Source organism: Anolis carolinensis, chromosome 6 (genome assembly GCF_035594765.1).
Source record: "Anolis carolinensis isolate JA03-04 chromosome 6, rAnoCar3.1.pri, whole genome shotgun sequence".
NCBI lineage: Eukaryota > Metazoa > Chordata > Lepidosauria > Squamata > Dactyloidae > Anolis > Anolis carolinensis.
Window position 1 is genome coordinate 31,476,384 of NC_085846.1, and position 27,493 is coordinate 31,503,876.

The following is a 27,493-nucleotide window of genomic DNA, read 5'->3' on the forward strand; positions in this document are numbered from 1 at the left end:
TACTCTACATTTGATATATTATATTTTAAGAATTGAAGTGCCCTAAACCTATCACAGAATTTTCCTGGTAAGATTTGTTCAGAGAATGTTTCCTCTTGGCTCCTTGCAAGGCTGAAAGTTATTCAAGACCGCAGGTGGATTTCCAGAGCAGAGTGGGAATTTGAATCCTAGTCTCCAGAGTCATAGTCTCTGGAGTGGAGGTGCTGCTTTCACTCCATCTTCCATGTTGAGGAGCTTTTTGTCATCCTTAGATGTCCTACTGATCGATGTCCCTAAGGGCACCCTTTATTACCTCCCTGCTAAAAGCAGCACCTATTTATCTACTCACACTTCTGCTTTAGACTTGCTAGGTGGGCAGGTGAGCTGGGACTAACTGTGGGTACGCACCCCAACCTGAGCTTGAGCTGCCAAATTTTCTATTGGCAGGATTTTTCTGCAGCACAGTGGGTTTAGCCTACTGTGCTAAGCCCGGCCCCTTCATTATTGTTTGCCTTGACCCCTGGATGGTTGGAATAAGTTTAAATATCACATTTCCTGTAACATTTAAGGCCCTTGCACATTACATAATCATAGCATTTTATTCCACTGTAACTGCCACATTTAATTTCCTATGGAATCTTGGGATTTGCAGTATAGGTGAGAGGTCTCTAGAATTCCCTGCCAGGCTGCTCTCATTTCTTACTAGTCTAGAAAACTCAGCATTCCATAGGATACAGAGGGCTCTGGAATCCTGTATTAAAGTGGAATATAGTTCTATAACTGCATAGTTACAGAGACCGCTGAAAATGTACTCTTGTTGCTGTTTTGGGCATAAAAATGAATATATTTATTGGCTTGGCTTGGCTCACTCTACATTGTGAGTCCTGCTCAAGTGAGTAGTATCCCAAGATGTCTGAGCAACATTTGCGAAATTAAACCACTTACTTTTTGCTGACATGTCTAGGACTTTTAAGTGACACCCTAGTGTTACAAATCAACTGACGAAGTGATTTTTCAGAGTCTTTTGATGAAAGATGCCTTGTTTGTGCGGGTGTAGTGAAGCAGTGTTTGGAAAAAATGTAGCTGTCTAAAATATGTATACACCACAAACTGTGGTTAACCATTGTTCTTATTAGGCAAAACTTTGAAGTGCTGGGATGCTACAAGTGAAATGCAGTGGGATTTGTTGTGGTAACTATGAGTAGGAGGAGGAGCTGAATGAGGACTGTTTTCTCCTTATGTCATCTCCCTTTTCTCTGATCATAGATTTGTGATGGAAGAGTGCTGAAATGCATTTGGGCTGCTCCCATATTTCTAAGTGCTCAAGAATAGCTGGATGTCAATCAATCAATCATCAGTTTATTTCAGTCACAGACCATCCTTAAAAAATGTTGAAAAAATGTGCATAAACACATTTCATTGATAGAGAAATTATGCAACAAGCTTTATTTCTTATATAACCTTATATTCCTTTATGAGGGAGTTGTATCTAGTGCACCAATGCTTTCTAATTTTGATCTATTGTCCCTGAAACGGAGAATAATACTGAAGAATAAATAGTATCCCAGAGAACATTCACCTGATTTCGATATGTTGCTTGTTCTAGTCTGTTGTGGTTCAGCCAGAGGTTGAAGATGAGGGAATGATTAAGCCATAGGTTGTGGGGAATTAGTGGATTTTGGATCATGATTCTGTATGGGAGAATGAAACGGCTTCAGAGCAGGGTGCAGATGAAGATGCTTTGGCATTGGGAGATACGGAGGACCTTTCCCCTGGTTGTTCCTTGGCAACACCAGATAAGGAGCTAGAGAAGAAAGATCTTTCCCCTGAGGAAACACCTGTGGTCAGGAGGAGCATGAGACTGGATCTACGAGAGAAAGGAATCAGATTACGGAGGTCACAAAGATTGCGTGAGAAATCTGTGAGACGGACCAGTGAGAAATCCTTGAAACAGAGGTATGCCAAAGGTGTGGCATGTGGACCTTAAATTACCATGTTGTTTAGTGAAAGGGTTAGAGCAGACAATGCTGCAATACCATGTAAAGTTTAACCTTGACCTTAGTTCTCGTTCCCCGTTCACGTTTTTGTCTAAGATCTTTCGGAAAATTTTGCGCTCATGTTCATGGATTCATGTTTTGGAAGAAGTTCCTGTATTCCTGTTTATGGATTTATGCCTATGTTTTGAGTCCTGGTTTCTTCATGTATTTTGTCACTTTTGTCATGTATTTTGTCACCTTTGAGCAGAACTTTTGCCTTTTGAAAGCCTTTTCTCTATTGCTTTTTATTTTGCCTTTTGTCTTTTTTATATTTGCTTTTTTCAATAAACTATTTAGTTAATACTATTGGACTCTTGTGTGGTGATGAGTGCAAAGGTGATTCCAGGCCAGAGTGCAACACATTCTATCTTACCACCAATTACCTTCCTCCTGTTTCCCTTCAATTAGCTTTGTCTTCATTTTTCCACACTGCCATTTATTTCCTTTCATTTACAGACATCCACTGCTATTTTATGGGTATTTCATTACTTCAGAAATAGTATTAGGCTATCACTAGTAAACCACCTTGGGTTGTCAATATCAGTAGAATGGAGTAAAAGTGAGTTTGAGTGGAAGAAGGTGAAAAGTGGGATATGACACTAAAGTGTAAAATAGATTTTGTAATTTAAGGCACTAAATTGATAGATTTTATAATGTAGTGTTAAGAAGGGTATAATTTGGTGCCTGCCTTAGACACTTTATGGACAATCACCAAAAAGCCTGTGCTTGTTTTGCACAGGAAAGTTTTGCATACTGTTCAAATCAAAGTTATCTTTGGTCTCATTCCTAATCCATGAATGACTCTAATTCATCTATGAACAATTGCAGATGGCCTATTAATAACATGGCTGTGCTTATCAGTGCAAACATAGAAGGCCATTTTACACATTAATGACACAAATAGATAAATAGCTTTGGCTTTGCTGAATTTGTGAGAAGTATGAGTCCTGCTTTAGGGAAGAGAATCCTTTCTTTGAAGATGTTATTGATCTGAAGGACAGTTCATCTTCTGTTTAAAGATGAAGAAACACAAGAGTATAAGGGCCTTGAAACCTCTCACCAGCTGTTTTCAGTGGTCAGTATATTGTACAGGTAGTCACAAAGTTCTCATTGAGATGAATGAGCTGTATTTTAGCTGCAATTCGTTTATTTCTACATTTTCTGATAAAATATGTGTTGTAACTCAACAGCCACAGCAGCAGTTCCAGAGTGAAGATGAGGAAGGAGATTTTTGATTACAGATGCAGATGTCAGATGATGGGATTCATGATGAGTTTCAGGATGATGCTGTGGGGAATTATGGAATTCAGACACAGGCTGGTTCAGAAGTGCAGCCTGTTGATGAGTTCCAGATGCAGCCTGTCACGGATGAGAACCAAGGAAACATTCCCATGGGAAATAATGAGCTTGATCTGTCTCAGGCTCAGGTTCAGGTGCAAAATAATGGTAATGAGGAGTTTGGCCTTGATGGTCAGGGCGGGTCTGAAGGCCCGTTGCTCTCTCAGGCTGATCATTTACAATGGAAAGGAATGCCACGGCGAAGTCTTAGATTAGCTGGGAAAAGGGAGGCCAGTGAAGGGGAAAAGAATGCATTTTTGGGTTGTTTTTAAAACAGTGTGTTGAAGGGCAAATCTTTGTCAAAGCAAATTCTTGCTTCATCTGGGTGGATGGTCTATTTCTTCATGCTACTTCTGCTTTGGATATACTCTTGTTCGTGAATCCTTGTAACCTTTGGATTTGTGTATCTTTGAGAATGGACCATTGCTTCTTGTCTATGGATTATTGGATTTACTTACTCTATTTCGCAACTACCTTTGGAACTATATTTCTTCCTGCTTTGATATTATATATATTCTGCTTTTGCTCAATAAAATTACAAAAGACTATCTACTGTGTGCTGCCTGGTGCAACAATATGCATGAAGATAAAAATCTGTCATTTTGATTTCTTTCTAGTGAAACATTTCCTCTTTTCTTAGGTATGTGCAAGTGACCACTTGAGCTGAACTGTTACCTGATGAGAATCAGGAAACTACAGCAGAAAACAAGCCCAGAATTGGTAATTATTGTTTGGGCCAAGCGCCAGCCAAATAAATAAAGAACATCTCTGTTCAAGTAAAGCTCCAAACATGATTCATATTCCTTCCCATTGAGAACAAGAAATGGCCAACTGAGGACCTCATCACAAACAGTCTCCCCTTTCTTTTTCTACACTGCTGAAACGGAATCCCATGGAGGCCATTACTTGATGCAAGACCACTTTCGGTGGTTGCTCATGGGACTCAATTGTGGCAGTGCAGGGAAATGGAGGGAAGACTGAGTTTTCAAGAGCTGGGTGCTACCTGATTTACAATGTGAGAAAATGGATACAAGTCGGTAAAGACAGACAAAAAAGTGTGATGGAAACTTACCATTGGTATCACAGAAGATGGAAAGGTACAGGACCTTGATGATAGGGAATGAAAGAAGATAATTCCCTCTGTTTTCCCCCCCTCCCCCTCCCACGCCTCATGTGATGAGGTCTTATGTGTCTGGAGCTACATTAAACTAGAATATGGAAGAGAGGCAAGAGAGGGAAAATGTGACCATCAGTATTTTTTGTCCTACAGTTCCCAACAGGCTTAGTCAGCACAGCCAATGAGGTATTAAGGGAACTATAGATGGGGAATATCTGGAGGCCTACAGCAGTGCTCTAAAATGTACCTATGGCTCCTTGCCAAATTGGGCAGAATGTAGATGCCAAGTTATAGTCTTTGGAGCCTCAATAATAGTTGTCATATATCATCAGGAAAAAGGTGCTAAATTATAGAAGAAATAATCATAGTGTATTCCACACTCCACCTAATGGTCTCAGGCTAAACCTGTCTTCATTAATTTTATACAGGTTACTTATATGTCCGCATAGCAACCATTTTGTAGAATGTGTTCTATTTGAGCTGAATTGAAGTTGGGTGTCTGCCTGTGCCTATTAAGCTTGGAAAGTATGCTTTGTTTTCAACCAGAACCATGAAATCAACCAGCCAGGGCTGGTACCTAACATTAGGTGCAGATATACAAGGGGGATAGATATCCAAATGTTTATCCTAATACCCCTGGTGTCTCCCTTCAAAGGGGACAAAATTATGTGATTCCTGTAGCCTGCCCTGCTCTTGCCCCTGGGGAGCAATGGATGACCTTTTGACACTGATGTAACTGAAGGAAGGTTCAATTGACTTTTGCACATGAAATGAAAAGGGCACAATTCTGCCCTCTGCCCTAGGCATTGACATGCTTGCATCCACCCTGGAGCAAATATAATCAGGTACAAAAACAAATAACTTGTAATTAAATTAACCAGAGGTATATGTATTCACTGTCTTCCAGAGGGGGAAAGGCACACATGCTACATTTAAGGATCCATTTATTCATTCTGTTGGGGGTGAGGGGCACTTGGTTCACTATAACTGACTCTTTAGTGCCTCCTTTGTGGCCCTGTAGATGGAATCAATCCTCAGCCCGGTATTTCATGGCTATTTCTGCCACGGCTATGTTGCACTCGGTTCTTTTTCAGGTCAGCAGCCAAAAAAGAAAGGACATTGAGCTTCTTTTTGTTAAGTACTGTGGAAAGACTTGGCTGCAGGTCAAAGATGCTCAGTTAGACTTCTCTGTGTTTTCTGAAATATCAACAGAAACAAAGAAATCTACATCTACATCCAATGGGACCAAAACACTACAAGTAAGTATCGGCAGAAAGTGAGAAAGTTCTATGAGAGGTCCCTTGTCCTGATTCTCTTTCAGAATTTGGGTGAAAAACCTTCCATATCTAAGAAAGAGAAGGCCATTCTTCACAATTGCTGTACGTAAAGGAGAGATCATTCTCTATAGACGATTCACATTCACTTAGAAGTCTTGGTTTGGTTCATCAGAAATCTCATTCCTCTACTTCTCCAACTGTTAAAAAACTTTTTGGGGGGGGGGGGAAGAGAACATTTTTGATTATGCCTGTGTTAAAATAGCAACCAGTATAACACAAGCAAACAAAATAATTAATCCTACGCATTTTAAACTAAACCGTCACCATCACAACAAAATGTACTTTGATTTTATCTCTGTACTTCCTTGAGAAAGACACAGAATGTATGTCATACAAGTTTTTCTCAATTTCTGGGTTGACAAGAGAGAAATATAATTATGCTTTCACTAAATAACAGAGTGGAGGCAAAGAGGTGTGTCATTTCACAGGATTATTTCACAGGATTATTGCTGAATCAGAAAATGTACATCAGCACAAACGTGGATCTTCTGATAAATTTATGCACATATATATATATGTGCATGTGTAATTGTATACACATTTATTTATTTATTTATTTACAGCATTTCTACCCCACTTTCTTACCCGAGGGGACTCAAGGCATCTTACAAAATCTGGCAAAATTCAATGGCAATAACAAAATTCAATAAAATAAAACATAACACATTTAAAACAGTTAAGCGTTACTTAATAAAAACAGTATACAAGCTTAAAACATAAATACTTAAATCCATTCATCCAGGAACCTTGCATGTCAACATTAATTGACAGAAATCAACATGTTGGAATGAAACAATGAGCTTTCCTGTCATAAGTAGATTTTTTAAAATACCGTATACTCGACTTAGGAGCCCTGGGCACTCGATGCAGTCATGCTGGCCACATGACCTTGGAGGCGTCTATGGACAACTCTGTCTCTTCGGCTTAGAAATGGAGATGAGCACCAACCCCCAGAGTTGGACACAACTAGACTTAATGTCAGAGGAATACCTTTACCTACACTCAGCATATGTTCTAAAGAGTCAATTTAATTGCTTCAGTAAATATAGAGTAGGACTAGGAATCATGGAGCCTCCAGATATTGTTGGACTGAAAATCCCAGAAGCCTTCACCAACTCTGGTATTGGGGGTAAATTTTAGTATTTCTAGTTCAAGTATATCTGGAGGACTTTATGATTACTGTCTTTACTCTAGAATTTTGATAGTTAATCCTTACTAATAAACAAGTCTAGTCTACCCAGTTAGGTAACAGACAATGGGAAGAAAGAATGTCCGTCTACCTAACCTTACCCTCTATTGGGAATTGCGGTTTGTTTTTCTAGTTTGTCTTCAAGTCATTTCTGACCCCTGGCAACCCTAAGGTGAACATATTTCATGGTTTCCTTTGCCAATTTTTCCCAGGGAGGCTGCCATTGCTTTCCTCTAAAGCTAAGGGTGTGTGACTTCCCCAACTAAGGTACTTGGTGGGTTTTGTCCTACCTCCTATAATATCTCTAGTTGGCCTCAGGTGTAATGAAAAATGTTGTGTCATCACCAATGTTGACATAAAATTCAGCTGCCATTCTGGTTCATTTCACCTCATTATGGTGATGGCATCTTGTTCTTTGCCTCAAAAAGCAAAATATGTACTTTGACACATATTTCTGACATGTACATATGGTCGTGAAAGCTTAGAAAGTGAAGAAAGTTGTCAGGAAGAGAATAAATTCATCTGAAATGTAGCATGGAGGAGAGTTCTCTTCCTAGAAGACAAGATGACTAAATTGAGACTGTTGTACTTTGGACATATCGTGAGATCACTAGAAAACATAGCAATTCTTGGTAAAGTGCAAGGCACTAAAAAGCAGTAAGACCTATTACAGGTAGATTGACTCAGTCAAGACATCCATGGTTCTGTTTTTGCAAGACTTGAGCACAGCTGTTGTTCATGGTGGTCTCTCATTCATACGGTCACTGTTCTGTCATGCGCTGGGCCTGTGACTGATTGTCTGTTATATAAGACGTACTCTTTACGCCCAGCGGGAAGCCAGGGTGCCTAAAGAAAGGTCGTTGAGGAATTTCCCTGAAAAGATGGCCTTGAAGTCTTTTAAAGAAATAACAAAGTCTTTATTGACGAACAAATAATAAATCTTCAAGGAGTCTTGTCCCACAGGACAGGCGATTGGCTTTGAATAACTGTGAAAACCCTCTTATAACCCCTCCCAGGCTATCTGTTATCTGGGCCTAGCTGGCTGGTCTGGGACCCACTGCCAACTCCAAGTGCGTCTGGTTGTTGAGTGGACCTACCAGCCAATGGTTTGCAGATGTTTCTGTGCTGTTGTTCTGTATCCCCGGACAGTCTTTATCCCTGGTGTTCTTTATCCCCGGTGGTCTTGAAATATGAAGCTTTTTACAGGACGAGCTGGTCTACGTCCTATAGATGAGCTTCCTAAGTGAGACTAACTTAAAAATGGCTCCTTCCCTCCCAGAGCCCTGAACAAGGGGCGGAACCAAACTTAATGATGATTGACAGGTGGCCTGTCCTATGAATGCAAACATTTGCAGCAAGAAAATAAAGTAGAAGGTTCTGGTACAGCTGTACCAGCACAGTCACCATAAGCTGAAGCTGACTTGACAGCAAACCACCACAAAGGCTCTAGGAACTTTATTGGATGAAATATAAGAAACCATTGCCTTACATGAGCTTCCCTGAAGTCATGAAAACAAAGTCCAAGCTGCTCCCAGCAGAAGGAGTTGTACAAAATATTGATATTTTCCCCATGTGACTGCCAGGTTCACAAATAGAGGTGGGGAGGAATCATGTTATATTTTCTTTTATTTCAAAAATACAGCACTATGAGCTAATTTACTTTGTTAACTGAATTCAAAGTTGTTTAAAGACAAGTTACAAAACAAAAAATAGGGGATTGCATGTGTTTATGCTGCCAGGGAAAAATGTACTCTTCATAGATTAAGTGACACTCATTCATACATTCTTGGACTGAATCCAGCATCAGGTGCATATTTTGGATCTGAGTCCTAATTCAATTAAGCTCTGGCTATATTACTGGAATTTGAAAACGTATAGTGATATTTTACTCGGTGGGTAAATAATAACACTAAGTAGGCAGGCAATAGATTGGAACGGGACAATTATGGCTCATCAATAGGTAGAATATTTCAGAGGAAGGGCCAATGGGACTTCTGTCTGGATGAAGCTTGGGAAAGTTACTATGGTATTTTACTTTTCAGAATCTTTCATCTAGAATGAATGGTGGCTAGATTGGCTCAGACATTCTGGGTGGTATGGTCCAGAAAGGTAACTGTTAGAAGATTTCAAAATACGGACAGGCTCATATGAAAGAAAACGGACCTTCAGATAATTTGGACCTAATAAATTGATCTTTATGATGTTGCAAATCCAGTCATTTCCTCCTCTCCGTCTATATAATTGTTCACTGATGCACTATTCCTCTTGGCCCTGTTTTACATTGCCACATAATGTGGCATAGGAAACGGATTAGCCAGGGGTGTCCAAATGATGCTCCTGGCTAATCCAGTTCAACCTGGAATAAACCTGATTATCCAGGTTCATTCCAGGTATAAGCAATACATTTGAAGGTCCAGAACTTCCTAGAAGATCCAGACTTTTACATGTATGTAGGCAGTGCACGATCCCAGGAGACAATCCTCCTCTTAGACAGCTAGGGGAGGAGGGGTGGTAGTGCTAGCCTCCCCTTCCTACCCCACCCCATGTAACCCTTAAAAATAAAGCAAAAGCCTATGTGCGAAGACAGAAGTCTGCCTTAGCTTCCTGACACCCGAATATGCTGCCCTGATGTTTTGAGAGGGGAGAGGGGAATCCCCTCTCCAAATCTCCATACCGTCATTCCTTCCTCCACATGGAGACTTTTCCTTTATTTTTAAGGGCTAGTTGAGGGGCAGGGAGGCGAGGGGTATGATGGGTGGGTATCTGCCCACCTCAGGCAAAAAAGCAGGATTTGGGCTCGCTGTCTGCCTGCAAAATACAAAAGGAGATTCTTTTTAAAATGCTGGTTTCTCTCTATTTTGTTCAGTGTAGAAGGGTCTGTGTTATGGCTTATAGCATATTCATTTTCTTCTTTTAAAACGATGTGTGAAGTGTTCTGTTATTTTGTTTGTTTTGTTTCCATATCTTTCTGGCAATGTTCTATTAAGTTGGACCTATTGCTATGTAATCTTGTAACTTCTATAAATCTGGTGTGGAAAGCCTGTTTCACTTTGGTGGAATTTTTCTATTTCTCCTTCATGAGAGCTTAGGTATTTAGCTTATCTTCAGACATACCTCTCATAGTAAATATTAGGGCATTCATCTGGCATTCTTGGGATTGTTAAAGTCTGATACAGAAGCTGTTCTGTTTCTTTCAGTCACTGTGGCTGGACTGTTAAAATCAACTTTATTTGTTTATTTATTTGTAGCATTTTTGCCCTGCTCTTAAGCAGCAAAGAGGGCTTGCACAACTCCACTTGGTGTGCCAGCTATGACCTGTCCTGAGTTGAACTGAATTGGGAAGAATCATCCATAATATGGTTGACCCTATACTTTCACGTGTTTCATTTTGCAATTTGGGTTATTTATGGATTGTTTAGTGTCATCTTTGCTCCCTTGCAACAGACTACAAGCCTGGTGAGAATGAGATACATTACAAATGCTGAATTCATCAACAGGAGTAGTGAACTTTCAGATAGTGTGGCCACAACTTCCTTAATCCCTTACCATTGATTATGTTGGCTGAAGCAACAATAGCACAAAATTTGCAACGACTAAAGGTTCATCTGCATACATGAGTTCAATTTTGCCTGTCTCCATTATGTACCTGCACTTCTGGGAGGGGTAAACTGGGGATGCTTTAAAGTTTGCTTGAAATTTCAGAGCAATAATGGAATCAGGTTGATTTGGACCAGTCCACTGTCCACACAGGGCACCATTACAGCTGCCATTGCTGCTCCCAGTTGGCCGTAGAGTTCAAAGTGAGCTCCTGTTCATTGTGGATGACCCACCAACAGATGCACCCACACAACAGGTAAAATGTTGGAGAGATGGGCCCCCTCCAGGTTTCTGGTTGTGAGGAGGAAGTCAATCTCTCAAACCAGTAAAGCTGATTTAATCTTGGTTTGACTTGATCATGTAGATTACAACCTGCTAATGCACATAGTTGGCTCTGGGGTCAATCTAGGGTACTCCTGCTCTGGCTTGGCCCTAGGTTTACTGTCCTCTGTAGACATGCCCATTATTTGAATGGGACCTATAATGTCAGTTTTGACAACTGAGGACATGACAGCTTCAGGAGACCCCAAAAGCTAGCAAATTGCTGTGCCCTGACAAATAGTTATTATTGACTGCTTCCACTGAGGTTGTGTGTATGTAGGTTTAAAAAACTAAACTGAACTGGATTACTTAGCACAAACTTTGCTCAAAGGAATGACCAAGAGCCCGGGGTTCATTTAAGTAATAACAAACATCAGTTCCAAATCCTCTTAAATATAATCTCACCAAGCTGGTATTTCTCTCTGCTTTCTTTCTCCCAGTAAAGAGGGAAATTAAAAGTTAAGAACTATCTTCAAAGGGAGTAGTGTGTGTGTGCCTCACTGACTGTACAGTGAGAAACGCTTGAGCTGGCTAAAACTCTTAATATTCAATAACCTTTCCAGATGTGTACCTTCTTCCTGTTTGTAGAGATGACAAATTTTTCAGAATGTATAGCTCATGTTCACAAAGAAAGAAAACTAAGAGTTGTGATGGTAAGTGCAGACAGCTTGTAGACAAAGGCCAATGGTGAACTCTAATGCTGTTGCAAAGTGATCTCCACTGCCCACTTAAATGTCTTGCACTGAAAATTTTCATATACAAGGAAGCCTTATCACACTGTTTGAATTCCACTTCTCTCAGTCTTGGGAGAGTAGCTGACTGTTAGCACTCTATATCCTTAACAGCACCATTTGCATACTTTCCCCCATATTCATGTCGTCATGAATGCATACTCTTGCGCCTCACACCTCACTTCATTGTTGGTCTGACTATGTTTTTTTTTAAAGTAGCTGAAATAATATGATGGCAAGACATGTTATAATGCTATGATGATATAATAGCAAACAAACCCAGAAATTGGAAGTGGAAATTAAAAGCAGTAGAAATGGTCTGGGGCTTCTCTGTCAGACATTTTATTGTGAATCCTTGACATATCATAAAGGCTGGAGAACAAACCTTGAAAAGATGTCAGTATAGTTTTTCTCCTGGCATATTGTTTTATGCCTGTTTCGATTCCAGAGGCATAATTCAATGTCCCTGGCCATTCTGCAAAGTCCTAGGCAGCCAATTTCCAGGATACATGAACCTATGTGCTTGAATATTGATTCCATCTGAGCAGTCATTCAATAAAACTGCTTGCAACACTGAAAGCACCAAAGATTTGTGTACACATTGTCACAAGTATGTCTTACTTTTCCAGCCATGTTTCACTTCGTCCAGTGGAACTCTCTGCCCCGGACTGTGGTGGAGGCTTTTAAGCAGAGGTTGGATGGCCATCTGTTGGGGGTACTTTGAATGCGATTTCCTGCTTCTTGGCAGGGGGTTGGACTGGATGGCTCATGAGGTCTTTTCCAACTCTACTATTGGGCCCGGGCTGTGGCGCAGGTGGGAGAGCAAGCCAGCTGCAATTAACTGCAATGAATCACTCTGACCAGGAGGTCATGAGTTCGAGGCTGCTCGGAGCCTATGTTTGTTTGTCTTTGTTCTATGTTGAAAGTCATTGAATGTTTGCCATATGTGTAATGTGATCCGCCCTGAGTCCCCTTCGGGGTGAGAAGGGCGGAATATAAATGCTGTAAATAAATAATTCTATGATTCTACGATTCTATGATTCTAAGGATGGCTGAGTAAGGATCAAATATTTTTCTATTAGAATTCAAGTCTAATACCGCTACACCATATTTGCTCTCAAATCCTATTATTATTCCTCACTTAAGAAGACACATTGAATCAATTCAATTTACCATTGGTGAATATCTAACATAGTACACTTCACTAGTTCAGTAGGTCTATTTTAGTTAGAACTAACCAACAGGATTCCAGTCATTGTGTTCTTTTTGAAAAGGAATGATCATGATGAAAGAAACTGAAAGAGAGAAAGCACATGCATTTGATTACCCCCTAAAAATATGTATTTTCCTTACCTTGTCGAAAAATGTATGAGTTTGTGTATTCTTTACAGCTCCAATTCCATTAGCATGAAAATCTGGAAAGAGAACTCTGTGGACAAAAGAGCACTCAAAAGCACCGCTGAAAGATGTTGGATCCTATTTGATCTGTGCATCTCTAACCTGACCTTTAGCCAGTACTAACCTAATATTCAGCTGCCAATCCAATTGATTCATTTACATGACCCTGGGTGATGCCAGTCTGTTCTTTGTTTCAGATAGCAAATTGTTTTGAGTTGGCACTGGTTAGAGATGTCACGAATACTCAACAATTTCTCATCCAATAAGAAAGTATGACTCATCCAATAAGGAAATTTCTCATCCAATAAGGAAATGATAACACTGACCAACACACATTTGGTACCTGAAGTGCTACACATATATCTGGTTATATTTGACCTGCTGATTCCAAAAATGGCACCAGTTTTCTCCTACCAGTTCTAGTTTTTAAGATACAGAACATATGCCATATACTTTTCTTCATGTGTTCATCCATAAGAAATCATGATAATCATATTTGACAAACTAGAGTTGATGTGATCTATTCAATGCTATTTTTTTGAATTAGCACCCTAAATAACCCCCAGGAACAGGCCTAAAAAACCAAGACACCAGTAATTTTTTTGTTGGACTGTGTAATCGGATATCAGATTTTTTCTTTTCTTTTGGGGACTTTTATGTGGAAAAAATACAATTTTTTGTGCAATTTTTTTTGCACAACACAGTATTTTTAGTGTGTGCTATTTTTGCCCAAAAAGTAAAGGTGAAAAAAAATCAAAATGTACAAAAATGATCATAATCCCATTCAGCAGGGGGAAAAACTATTTTAAAACTATTCTTTGTATGGTAAAATGCCATAGGCAAACTCTAGCACTGGATATACTCAACTCTGTGTGGGAGAGACGTCATTTTCATTACGTTTGTTAGAACCACAAAGAAAGACTGATAAAATATATAATTATGCCCAGAGAGAGAACTAAATTAATATCAACACTAATTAGCTTCGTCCCAAACAGAGTAAGTAAATATATAAGAAGCACATCTGAAAGTAACACCTTGTGGAAGAGTCACACCCTTCCCACACAATATGAGGAAAATGTTGACTGGTAAAATTATTTTCATGTGTAAAGAAAGGTGGTTATTAGGAGAACAGAACCTGTAATGTAGGGAAACAGCTATGATTAAATCTAAGGCTGAAAATAAAATGGGAAATATAGTTTCCTTTCAAAATCCTGTGTATGTGTGTGTCTGTAGTTATGTGTAATAGAGAAAAAGAGAGACAGATGGTTCTGTCTTTTGAAAGCGACTAGGATGAAATGTAGAAAAGACCCAAGAGGCTACCATCCCCTCAAATTTTCAGTATATATTTTGGTGTGAATGTTTTTCATTGAAGTCAGTATTATGTAGTGCTTTGAATATTAGACCACAACTACAAAGACCAGAGTTTGGTTCCCATAATGATACTGACTTGAAAGCACATAGCAGCAACAATTTTCATTGGAATTTTAGCAGTTTATTCAATCATTCACTTAATTCACTTGATGTTTGTTTTTGGCTACAATGTTTTGATAGTTGGTTTCAGTATTCAGTCCTGTTATTCCACCAAGTTTCCATTTCTTCTTTCTGAGGCCAGCAAAGAGAGCGATCTCAGTCAAAAAGGAGTCATGTGATGAAGATAACACCATAACAATATGATAGAACTAATAAAATTTAATTACAAGATGATGTCTTGAAGCCCAAATCAGGAAATGAAAGAGTGGGACAATGCCTCAAGGAAAAGTAACATGGGTGATCCCACCGCATGAAAGGATCTTAAAATGAACAGTGTGGCATTACCATATTGCATAGTTAAGACAGATACCTTATTCCCCATCTAGACTGACTATTTAATGAAGTTCAAAGCTAGTGTCAAACTGTGGTGGCCAGACAATAAACACTCACAAAAGTGGATGAAAGAAATCCCTTAATGCACAACAGTGCTCTTTGGTTTGTGTAATCACCACAATCAAACTGGTTTCAGGATTTCCTATCTAATCATCAGTACAGAGAAACTTTCACCTATACCAGTTTGAAAATGTTTTAAATGGTCACGGTAGATGTGACCTTGATGACTTGATATCACCGATCAAAGACATTTCAAGGAACAGCAAGTTCAGTAAATATTTATTCAGGAGTCCAAAACATTTAAGAAATGGGATAAAAATTGTCACACAATATTTTTGCACCCCACCCGCATAAAATTGTTGAACTGGGACTCTGCTGAGCAGAGTTTTCTTAGATTTTCCACAAGATTTCATTTAAGCTGCCAGTCAAAAATCGGTTAGCTCAGGGGAGCTTTGCATCCTTCTGTAGGCAAAAGGGAGACAATTATTCTGTGCGGTTCCAGTGTTGCCAACACACTCACACAAACCACACAATTCTCTTTGTATTTTTCCCAAGGAGCTGCTGACACGTGCAGCATCTTCTCTGAATCCCATGATATCTGCAGGCAGCTTGCCTTTGGGAAATTCTCCTTGGAACGAATAATTACAGCATCCAATGCTATGAATGTAGAAGGGGAGGAGAAAAACCCAAAGGAAGGAGCACAACCAGTATTGGTGACACCCTACGGAGAAAGTATAAATCCAGATTGGTGCGAAGTGGAGCCCAGCAGTCTTAACTTCAACTCCAAGGGTGCTTCTTTCTTTCTGCTTAACCTTAGAGAGCCTCCATCCCTTTCGCTATGAGCAGTGGTACAAGGCACACTGTTGCAACACCTGCGAGAAGCAGCAGTGGGAGCAGCACCCTAGGTGGAGGACGGGCAGGGGTCGGCTCCGTCTCCTCTGGACGGTACGCTGCCAGTGGGATCAGCAATGGGAGAAGTAACTTCTCTGTCCGGAGTAATACAGGAGCAGTTTCCCCCTGTACCCATGGGCCAGGAAGAGGCCATTTCTCAAGTGGCAGCTGCAGTGGAATGTTTGTCGCTGGTGGGCATGTAGCAGCAAGTGGCTATGGGGATGGCTCTCATGTTACGAATCCTGCTGCAAGAAATACTGTAGTTGGTGGTGCTGGTGCTGGTCATCCAACTGTGGTCGGAGGTACTGGCCATGCTATTCCTGGTGACATGGCAGCGGGTGCACATGTGGGCATGCCTACTGGTGTAGTTGGTGGTATGGTAATGGGTGCTCATGGGGGCATGCCTGCTGGTGTAGTTGGTAGCATGGGTAGTGTAGCTGGAAGTCCTCATCCCAGTATGGTAGCTGGCAGTCCTCATCCCAGTATGGTAGGTGGCAATCCTCATCCTGGTATGGTAGCTGGCAATCCTCATCCCGGTATGGTAGCTGGCCATTGTGGTATGGTTGGGGGTTTACCTGCTGGTATGGTAGCTGGCATGGGGGGTATGATGGGAGGTGGTCATGGAGGCATGATGAGTGGGGTAACCAGTGTGATGACTGGACCGATTTTGGTTAGTGCAGTGGGTGGTGAGCCCATTGCTTGTGCAAGTGTGTTCTCCAGCTTTGATGGAAAAATGACAATGCAGAACCTCAATGACCGACTGGCCAGCTACCTGGACAAGGTCCGATGCCTGGAGGAGGAAAATGCTGATCTTGAATCTCGAATCAGGGAATTTTATGCTAAGCAAGGACCCCTCTCTGAACCCAAGGATTACTCTCATTACCATCAACAAATTGAAGATCTTAAAAACCAGGTAAAATGTCAGTGCTTAATTTCTTTTTCATTACTTTCATGCAGTTGTGATAGGTGACTTCCATATCAGTGGGATGGTGAATCCACTTTGGGTATTAATCCAAATTTGAAAGGAACTCTTGAAGCTGCTGACCCCACTTGGGGGGGGGGTGTAATTCTTTCAAAGTTCAGAGTTAAATCCAGAATAGGTTTATTGCTCTGCTCACATACCAGTGACTACCTCTATTTACTGGCTTTTGTCCAGTAAAAAGCAGGCTCTTGGACTTGGGTTTAAATCAGAACATCAATGCAAAAGATGGACCTCAAAGGGTTTTAGATGTGTTCTTAACTTCCCATATTATTTTGCTCAATGTATGTTTCCGTTATTCCCAAACTTGATATTTTCATTCTTTGAAAGGAATAATTGAAAAATAAATTGAGATGTGTGAATCCTTCTGCCCTCCAGAATTTGCTGAACTGCAACACAGTATTTTTCACCACTGACTATGTTGGCCAGTGCTGCTGGGAGTTGTATTCCAATAATATCTAGAGGACTGCATGGTTCCCAGTAGAATCAGTTGGTGATTACTGTGACATTGGGTTAGTCAATCCAATCCAGGTTTCAAATGAGCTTTCCAAGGTGCTAAACCTTCTAAAAGTATGTTTGAGAGTTCCCTGAAAACTATTTAAAACCTGGGGTGCTTTCATTACCCCCCACTGGCATGAAAATCACTAGCTCACATTGACCACCTCATCATATGGCTCAAATTAAGCGTCGTCGTCTGTGTTTGCTTGAATGGTATGGTGCAATTACACCATGAGCTGCCATTCACCAATTTAGCCCCTGAAAAAAAGATGGCATATAAGGAAATTAAGTTGATGTCACACAATTGTGATTTTGTAGTCCCAAAGACAGTGGAATAAATATTGAGTGGTAACCCTACTTCCAAAATGATGTAATGCGCAAAATGGATGAACACAAGGCTATATTAGCTCTTAATGAAATAAAAAAATAGATAGTGAAGTCTTTCAGTCAGCAAGCATGCTATTTTCTGGTTTAGCTATGTACTGATATATCAGAGTAAAGGACTTTTGCAGGATATTAGGTTAGTAAATGCCTGGCACTGAGGTGTACACTCTAAAACTCTTAGCTGATCTTCATGTGTAGGCAATGATGGCTAGTGGGTTCCATGTTTGTGTGTTGAGCAGTTTTTTATAGGCTATAATCCAAACTTTAAAGGTGCAATCCAAATTGCTGAATCTATTCAAGGTATTGATATTACCCCTAGGTTCAGTAACTTGAGAGTTTCTACTGAACTCTGAAATGGATTAATCATACCACTAACATATGCACCACCAGCTGCCACTGTATATGAGAGAGATATATGGTCTTATAATTGGCCTCTCAACATTTTGCCTTTATGCAGCTCATTTGTACAAGTGTGGAGAACAACAAACTTCTTCTATGCATTGACAACAGCAAGCTGACTGCTGATGACTTCAGGACCAAGTGCGTATTTTTCAGATAATATGGGAACAACTGGGGGTGGGGGTGGAAGGGACATTAATTCTATTGAGGCCCACTTTCTGGATGAAAGAGTGATCAGATTCCCAATATCCCTAATCATTGGTCAAGACAGTTGGGGCTTCTGGGAATTATTTCAGATGCCCCAAACATCTGGAATAATATTATTATAGAATCACTGTTGTAAGGCATACAAGTGGGACTATAATCCAACATGCCTGGCAGCAAAGCCAACATTGTAATTAGCTCAGAAGCCAACTTTTTTGCTGGGTACTTTTGCTGGGTACTAGTTGACGTTGGGGAAATCACACTGTCAAACTTAGAAGAAGGCAATGACAAACCTCCCCTGAACAAATCTTCCTGAGAAAATAGTATGATAGAGTTTATTTCAGGTAACCATAAGTTGAAACAACTTGAAAGTATGCAACAAGAACCAATCTAGTAGCAGGACAGTGATATATGTCTCTCACAATGAATGGGGAAGCTGGTCTTCAAAGTCCATGAAAACTCATATGAAGTTCTAGTCTGAACATACAGTGATCAACTTTACCCTTCCTTCTTCACCCTTCCTGAGGAGGAATCAAAATCAAATTCTCATGCTCTTTTCTTTTTGGTCCAGGTTTGAGACAGAATGTTGCCTCCGTCAGAACGTGGAGGCTGACATCAATGGCCTGCACCAAATCCTGGATCAGTTGACAGCCTGCAGGGCTGATCTGGATGTACAGTGTGATAACTTACAGGATGAGCTAAACTGCCTGAAGAAGAACCATGCAGAGGTGAGGGATCAGCATTTTCCTGTTTCAGAATGTCTAAGTGACATGTCTAAAAGAATACTCTTCTTATTACAAGAACTTTAGGTCTGGGAATAGTATTCTTACATGCCAAAGGTGCATGTCAAAATATATTGATATTAGGGCCAACTCAAGACATTCTGTGGATTGAGATGAAGAACAAAATGGTGGCTTCCAACACAAAATATCCAATTGAATAGGCAGTGGTATAATTCTTCCTCACTGGTGATGGGTCAAAATTCTCCATTATAACTGATGGTAGCAGCCCAATTTTAGCAGTCCCTAACAGATTAGTGCTGCCTACCAGTATCTGCCACCAGAAGTTAATGTCCTACTCTATCTAATGGTGGAGCTGGTTCTAACTAAGAACTATTTTTTCCAAATGTTATATATTTCTGATCCAAGAATTCAAGTTTGATTGGGGAAAAATATCCATTGACATGGAAGACATTCAAAATCCCCAGAGAGAAACATATATAGGTGCATGGTTAAGATAATTGTGTTTATTGAGTGATGTTTACATAAAAGAGTGAGGAAAACAACATGTAGGATCTATCCAAACTGAACAACTGTAGCACCTTAATACCACTTTACTTCTCATGACTCTCTTCTATGGAATTTGAAGTTTGATGAACTACTTAGAATTGAACCCAAAAAACAAACAAATTGCATTGGAATTTACCAGAGTCTTGCTAGAGGACCCAGAAAACTTGGTCCATCCATAGCATAATAGGGTATATTAAAATAAGTATTTTCACCAAGGCCTGTATGGCAAAAGTATCAAATTAAGTTTCATCCTGTTAATTATGACAGAATTAAAATGTTTTAACCTCTGAAAAACATTCACTGTGGTGGATGAGAAGGACAGAAAGTTTTGTTGGATCATTCAGACTTGTTTTGGTTATGGTGAGATGGTACTCATGTCATACAATCATTTAATTAACATGGAAAACTATATTAACTAAATCCACATTATTCACAACTGTAATATTCAGAGAATGTGTTCAGATATAAATTCAAACTACAGTTTATTATGATATCTAAATGCAGCCAAAGAGTATTTAGAGTTTGAAGCAGGCTAGAATAAGAACATCTGAGCATTTGCTAAAGAAGGTTGTACAACGTACAAAGAATTTTAAAAAATTCTTCTTTGTGTTCCTAGGGAGCAAATATATTTTGAAATGGTCTTATCTACACTGACCATTCAATGCAGTTCGAAGCTAGCTTCCAACTGTGGTGGCCAGACAACAAATTCCCACAATAGCACACAAAAGAAAGTCTTTAATGTGCATCAGTGCTCTGTGGTTTGTGTAATCACCATCCAGCCTCAAACTGGTTCCAGGATTTTCTATGTAATCACCTGCATAGCAAAACTACTTTCTTCAATACCAGTTTGAAACTGCATTAAATAGTCAATGTAGATGGGACCAATGTAGATGTATTTTTTAGTTGATTTACCATTAAAGAGTCTCTTTCATATACAGCTATCCTAATTATTAGTATTCATTTGAAGTACAGTAGAGTCTCGCTTATCCAACGTAACCGGGCCGGCAGAATGTTGGATAAGCGAATATGTTGGATAATAAGGAGGGATTAAGGAAAAGCCTATTAAACATCAAATTAGGTTATGATTTTACAAATTAAGCACCAAAACATCATGTTATACAACAAATTTGGCAGAAAAAGTAGTTCAGTATGCAGTAATGCTATGCAGTAATGACTGTATTTACGAATTTAGCACCAAAATATCATGATGTATTAAAAACAATCACTCAAAAAATTTGTTGGATAATCCAGAACGTTGGATAAGCGAGTGTTGGATAAGTGAGACTCTATTGTAGTATTGGAAAGTAGAAAGAAAATAAATGGAAGTGACAGTTGAGAATTGTTTAATTTGGTTTTGGCTTCTTTTTACAGGAGGTTGCCTGCCTGAAGAAGCAGTCCACTGGTGATGTCAATGTGGAAGTCAATACCTGTCCTGGACCCGATCTGAAGAAGATCCTGGAAGAGATGAGGTGCAAGTATGAGACAATGATAGAAGGCAACCGCAAGGAGGTTGAGGCCTGGTATGAATCTAAGGTAAGCTGTACATTTCTAAGTTTACAATGCACAAAACAGAAGGAGAATACAATCACAACTGTGATGAGGGATCAATGACATGCAGGATATGTGAACTACAAAGGGTGATGGGATGACACCAAAATGGTAATCTATAAAACTTTTGTACAGTTTCAGTTGAAATATATAATTTGTTCAGAAAAAAATTCCCTGTAGCTAGATATAACCACAAAAAACATTTTTCACAAGTCCATCTTACATATACCTACGAGACTATATTAATTTACTTTTTGAACCTTCTAATACTCATGTATTCCAATCAGAGCTGTCATTCTTAGCCAACTACAATGACACTTCCAGTCATGTAGTCTTGCTTGCAGGTGCTAATAGTTGCTAGTTTTGTCAAGCTTTCTGATATTTTAACTACAGTGTTGTGGTTAAAATTGTAAGGGAGGAGGTTGTTGAAGTAACACCATGTACTACTGCATTTAGTGACACTAACACTAGTGATGCCATTGTGACAGACGCAGCTGAATTACAGCCTTTTCCCAATTCTTTCTACATTCCAGATTGAGGAGGTGAACCGTGATGTTTGCAACAGCAGCCAGGAGATTGAAGAAAGCAACAACAAGGTCACAGAACTGAGACGCCAACTGCAAGCCCTGCAGATTGACTATGAAGCCCAGTGCAGTCTGGTAAGAGACAGCTTCTGCATCCCTGGAAGCATGAAAGCGGGGTGGGCAGACGAATGAATGGAGGCAGGTAATGTGCCTTCATTTATTTATTTATTTATTTATTTACAGCATTTATATTCCACCCTTCTCACCCCGAAGGGGACTCAGGGCGGATCACATTACACACATAGGCAAACATTCAATGCCTTTTAACATAGAACAAAGACAAGACAAACATAGGCTCCGAGCGGGCCTCGAACTCATGACCTCCTGGTCAGAGTGATTCATTGCAGCTGGTTGCAGCTGGCTTGTTCTCCCGCCTGCGCCATACATCTGATGTATGTGCACTAACCACAGAAACAACACATTTTGTGGAAGCACTCCTGGGGCCAAAGGATTTGTTCCTATGCCTTGTCCACATGATTAGGAAAAAAATAAGAATTTAATGGGTAGGGCACGGGGTGCCAGGATTGCCCCACTGTCCTGCCACTTCGCTACAGAGGTTGGTGAATCAGCATGGGGGACTTCATCAATGTGATGAGGTCCATCATCTAGAAATCAAAAGTATAAACTGGAAGGAAGGAGAGGAGGAAGGAAGGAAGAAAGGAAGGAAGGAAAAAAGGAAGGAAGGTGAGAGTTCTGCACTTTACCATGCTAACAACGAGAAACAGGACATTTGTTAACAAAGAAAAATGATGTTTCTCCTCTATTTCTCAGAGGGACACCCTTGAAGCCTCCCTAGGTGAAACTGAGCTTCGCTACAATGGCCATCTGGGAGATCTGCAGGAGCGTATCTCCTGCCTAGAGCAGCAGCTGGCTGAGCTGCGTTCAGAGATGGAGTGCCAGAACCATGAGTATACCGAGCTCCTAGATGTCAAAAGCCGACTGGAGCAGGAGATTGGCACATACCGTGGCTTGCTGGAAGGGGGACAGAACGACAGCAAGTAAGTGGCAGAGAGAAAGAGGTAGTGAAACACTCCCTCCCCCATAAAATGAATTACCATTACGGATTGGACACACTTCAGTTTAGTTTTGATATAATTTTTCAAAAGTTACATGTTTCTTACAATGTAGTATCTTATAACAACAAAGCAGGTAAATTGCAATTACAGGAGAACATTGGCTGGGACTTATCACATGGCATAAGAATTCCTCTTGTTACTCTAGTGGGAGACTGTTTGGGACCCATTACTTCTATAAACAACTAGCTTAAGTATCCTGCAATTCCCTGGTTAGAAATTTTGTAATTTGTAACACTATGTATTTGAAAAAGTCATTGTTTTTGGATTTTATGAATGGTCCCATTAAGAAATTGTATAAAGGTGTGGGGGGACTACAGCTCACATCAAGTTAGGTTAACCCTCCTCAAACCCCACTAGTACTTAAAGCTGGTCATGTTGGGTATGTATGCTCTCTGGATGTGGGATGACTACAATGTCTATCATGCTGGGTGAGTCCCTCCAAACCTCTTCAGTATATTATGTTGGTCACAGAAGTTCTGTGTACCAAATCCATTATTGGTGGCATTCAGAGGGCTTTCTAGATGCAGGGTGAACTACAAGTCTCATCCCCCAAACCCTACCAGTATTCAGAGTTGGGCATGTTGGGTATGCGTGCCAATCCAGATCAATTGTCAGATGGGTCAGAATGCTCTCTGGATGTGGGTGAACTGTATCTCCCAAACTCCAGGGTCAATCCCTCCCAAATGCTGCCAGTATTTTCTTTTGATCATGGGGGGGCTGTGTATCAGATTTGGTCCAGATTCGTCATCGGTGGGGGTCACAGGGCTTCCTGGAAGTGGGAGCCAATAGGAAATTGTCCAAAAACATAAATCGTCACACACATACATACATACATGCATACACTTTTATTATATACATACAAGTTGAGACCATCAGCAGAATACATTCAATAGAGATAATAACTTCCTTTCGGAAAAGAAACACTTTTCAACCATCTCCCACAGGGAGAACGACAGAAGAGGAATTGTGTCATATAATGAATCCTGCTCTTATCCTGTTGTAATACCAATTTACTTGCCTCTTGTGAGGTCCTTAGAATAGAAAAACATCATCTGAATGCATGAGAGGCTGCAATTGATGGATAAATTTCTTGTGGCCCAGGGCAAATGATTTAAAAGTTCAAGTTTGAATCCCTGTGTATTTAACCACGGTAGCATTGATTTAGAGCTGCTACCTCTTTTGTACAGCAGGCTTCCCATTTTTAAACACCTTAACTGCAGCTAAAATGAAGCACTTTCAACATTGGGAACAGCTTCGCCCGTTAAATTTAGCCAGTGCTGAACAACTAATTTATCGATTTGGGTTTGTTTTTGTTTTTTTAACAAATATTTTCAAGCCTAATTTGGTTGAATCTTTAGATGCAGAACCCATCGATATGGAAAGCTGACTGTAATCAAATATTTTAGTGCTGAATTAGAGTGCCACGTTTTTTGTTGTTGTTGTGCTTCTTTAGGTAATAAAGCAGGCAGGGAGACTATAGAAACTTTGATTTAAGAATACGCAATGCATGTATAATGCATTTGACCAGTAGAAATGGAATTTTTTTTGTTTGAAATGATTTTTGAAAATAATTTATATAAGTAGTATATGTCTTCACATTTTGGAAAGAAGACACATGACTCTAAAAAGCAGATAGATTTCTCTTCCTATTGTTTTTTCAGAGCATTTTCTTTTAGCAAATATCAAAGTGTTCCCCAGAATCTCCCCCAGAGAACAATGAAAGCAGCTGACACTGATATGCTGAATTGGGGATCTGTGTGGGTGAAATGACTTCTGATCAAAACTTTTTTTTTTCAGTAGCCACAATGGAGGAGGCGGGAACACCAGCAGAGTTAGTAGTGCATCAAATGGACGCTCCAGTGAAAGTCGGTCAACCCACACTTACGGGACCCATTCTGCAGTTCATACACACCATGGAGGTCATTTACACCACTAGGCCAACAAGGAAAACGTGCTTGAGGTGAGAAATAGATATGTCTATCTATGTTCTTGTTGACTTTTCCCCTATTTATGAGATCTTGTAGGATTTTGTGATAGTGTCCCATGTTGGGACAAAATTAAAAGTATGTGAAGGCACAACCAGGCAGTTAGCAATATCTTAGATACCGAAGATGAAATTGTGAATTGATCGAAGTGAAAAATAGGTTAACCACACATATAAAATCAACAAAGTACTGCACTTAGATTACAAGCATAAATGACTACGTTTGCAAGCATGCTATATAAAAGATATGACACTAAAGAAAAATAAGCTGGGGAGGGAAAAGGAAGACAGACGTGGTTTCATGCATCAATACTTAAAGTGGCAACTCCTATTGATATTATTATAAATATAGTCATTCCTTCACATTTGCAATTTTAATGTTTGTAGATTTGTGTATTCATAGATTTGATTAAAATGTTATATCTATGAACCTAGGATTCATAGGTTCAACATGACTCTATGGTCAATTTTCCCCAGTCATGCTGGATGACTTACAGTGCATCTACACTGTAGAATTAATGCAGAAAATACCTTTAGCACAACCCAATGGTCAACATACAGCAGAAATTGACCATAGAGTCACGTTGAACCTAGATATTCTTAGAAAGATATTCTTTCAGGTCCTGCACCTCTGATCCTTGCAAAAGTAGAGGACCTACATATTCTCTCAGCCAAGCAGTTAGAGAAAGGCATTACTATTCTACAAAACCATGTTTTTGACCTATAGAAACCCTATACTGGATACTTTGGAATTGCTATAAAGGAGACAAATATCCAGGCAACATGAGACCAATATAAGTCCTTCCAAAAGTCTTATATAATGTCCATGCTGAACGCTGTTCAGGAGACGATGGGCTATAATGGTTGGAAGATTATGGAAAATTTAGATTGGCAAAGCATGGACTATTTAGACCTCATCCAGTCTGATAAGTGATCAGATTACAATATATATTAGTCCAGATCCTGGACCATTCTTTCAGAATGTAAAGCTCTGACAGGCATAAATAAGGACTTTGCTCCTCTCCATCCTTAACTTACTGTCTTCATACCACTAGGGCTCAAGAATCAGCACCTGACCACAATGAGACAACATCCTCCTTTTGGGGGAAAGTGGGGCAATTGGGTATCTGGTGTAATGAGTTCAAGGCTGGATCTACACTGCCATATAATCCAGCTGAATTCAGTTAATCTACATTCTGAAACTGGATTATATGGTAAAGTAGATCAAGCATAAATTAGGGGATCAGCCCAGATGTCAGAACTGAGTTCCACTATCCTCAATGACCATAAAAATCCATATGCAGGTTTAAGTTGAATTTATGTCTGCATTTCTCATTAACATGAGACTGACTATGGTTGTACATGGATTTAAATATGTTCTGTCAATATGAATGATGCACCATTGACTTTTTCCTTGTCATAGTAACTACATTTTGATTCTTTCTGCTCATCTTTAGAGCTACAGAATAGCAAAGAAAACCATGTCCCTAGAGAAGCATACCTGATGGTACATCCATGCGGCTGTTGTTCCATCTGTCTAAATTACACCTTTCCAAGCTGACCAGAGATCCCACTTCACTATCTTCCACGCTGCTGTTTCTTTACTATTATTCTGCAACATAACCTCTGTCAAGCTTACTCAACCATCATGCTTTCGTGCCGTGGTTGGTTCTCTACTAGCCACTGAAAACAAAAGAAGGGATCAAAAATAAAGGCTCTGGTTTTTTCTGTGTGCCACTCAAGGCCTGTGTGTTCAATATGTTTTCTCTAATCAAAACTTGAAAAGCATTGAATAAATAATGGTGACCACTAGGACACCATCCATACTACAGAATTTTAGCAGCATGATACCATTTTAACTGTCATGGCTTCATCTTACAAGCTGGAAAGCGTCCAGAAGAGGGCAACTAAAATGATCAAGGGTCTGGAGAACAAGCCCTATGAGGAGCGGCTTAAAGAACCGGGCATGTTTAGCCTGCAGAAGAGAAGGCTGAGAGGAGACATGATAGCCATGTACAAATATATGAGGGGAAGTCATAGGGAGGAGGGAGCAGGCTTGTTTTCTGCTGCCCTGGAGACTAGGACATGGAACAATGGCTTCAAACTACAGGAAAGGAGATTCCACCTGAACATCAGGAAGAACTTTCTCACTGTGAGAGCTGTTCAGCAGTGGAACTCTCTGCCCCAGAGTGTGGTGGAGGCTCCTTCTTTGGAGGCTTTTAAACAGAGGCTGGATGGCTTTGGGGGATATTGGGGGTGCTTTGAATGTGATTTCCTGCTTCTTCGCAGAGGGTTGGACTGGATGGCCCATGAGGTCTCTTCCAACTCTACTATTGTATGATTCTATGATTCTACATAATCCTGGGATCTGTAGTTTGTTGTGGCTATGAAGTTTAGTGTGCCTGTGAATGTGCACACACCAATGTGGAAATATTGACAGATAAGCATGTATGCCTGTGCATGCCTACTAAATTGGATCAAAACTCTGTTAAGAGACCACTTCACATGTCCCGGACCCACTTCCACAAAAACATAGCTGCCCACTGCTTTCTCAGGTTGACTTCTCTTGTCCCTGTACTTGAGTTCCTATCTTTCTGCCATGGACCACATTCCTGTGCCCCAGAGCTTTGATGAAGTAGGAATATTATAAACGCACACCCTTTGAGATTGTACAGAACATTTCACTTATACAGACTGAGTATCCCTTCTCTGAAATGCTTGGGATCAGAAGTGTTTCAGATTTTGTAATAT

General features: G+C 40.1%; 1 protein-coding gene across 1 annotated transcript; it reads left to right on the top strand.

The window, feature by feature from the left end:
- Positions 1-15,675: 15,675 nt before the first annotated feature.
- LOC100553851 (keratin, type I cytoskeletal 19) lies at positions 15,676-26,484 on the top strand. The gene is made up of 8 exons (XM_016994589.2): positions 15,676-16,710; positions 18,116-18,198; positions 18,833-18,989; positions 20,922-21,083; positions 21,632-21,757; positions 22,454-22,680; positions 24,556-24,718; positions 26,200-26,484. Exons 1-7 carry the CDS (start codon positions 15,745-15,747, stop codon positions 24,692-24,694), a joined length of 1,860 nt encoding a protein of 619 aa, XP_016850078.1. The 5' UTR covers positions 15,676-15,744; the 3' UTR covers positions 24,695-24,718; positions 26,200-26,484.
- Positions 26,485-27,493: the final 1,009 nt, after the last annotated feature.

Coding starts and splice junctions, on each gene's coding strand:
- LOC100553851 (XM_016994589.2), top strand. CDS start 15,745: ATGAGCAGTGGTACAAGGCACACTGTTGCAACACCTGCGAGAAGCAGC. Junction 18,199..18,832: donor GCTGATGACTTCAGGACCAA/GTGCGTATTTTT, acceptor TTTTTGGTCCAG/GTTTGAGACAGAATGTTGCC. Junction 21,084..21,631: donor AGGCCTGGTATGAATCTAAG/GTAAGCTGTACA, acceptor TCTACATTCCAG/ATTGAGGAGGTGAACCGTGA.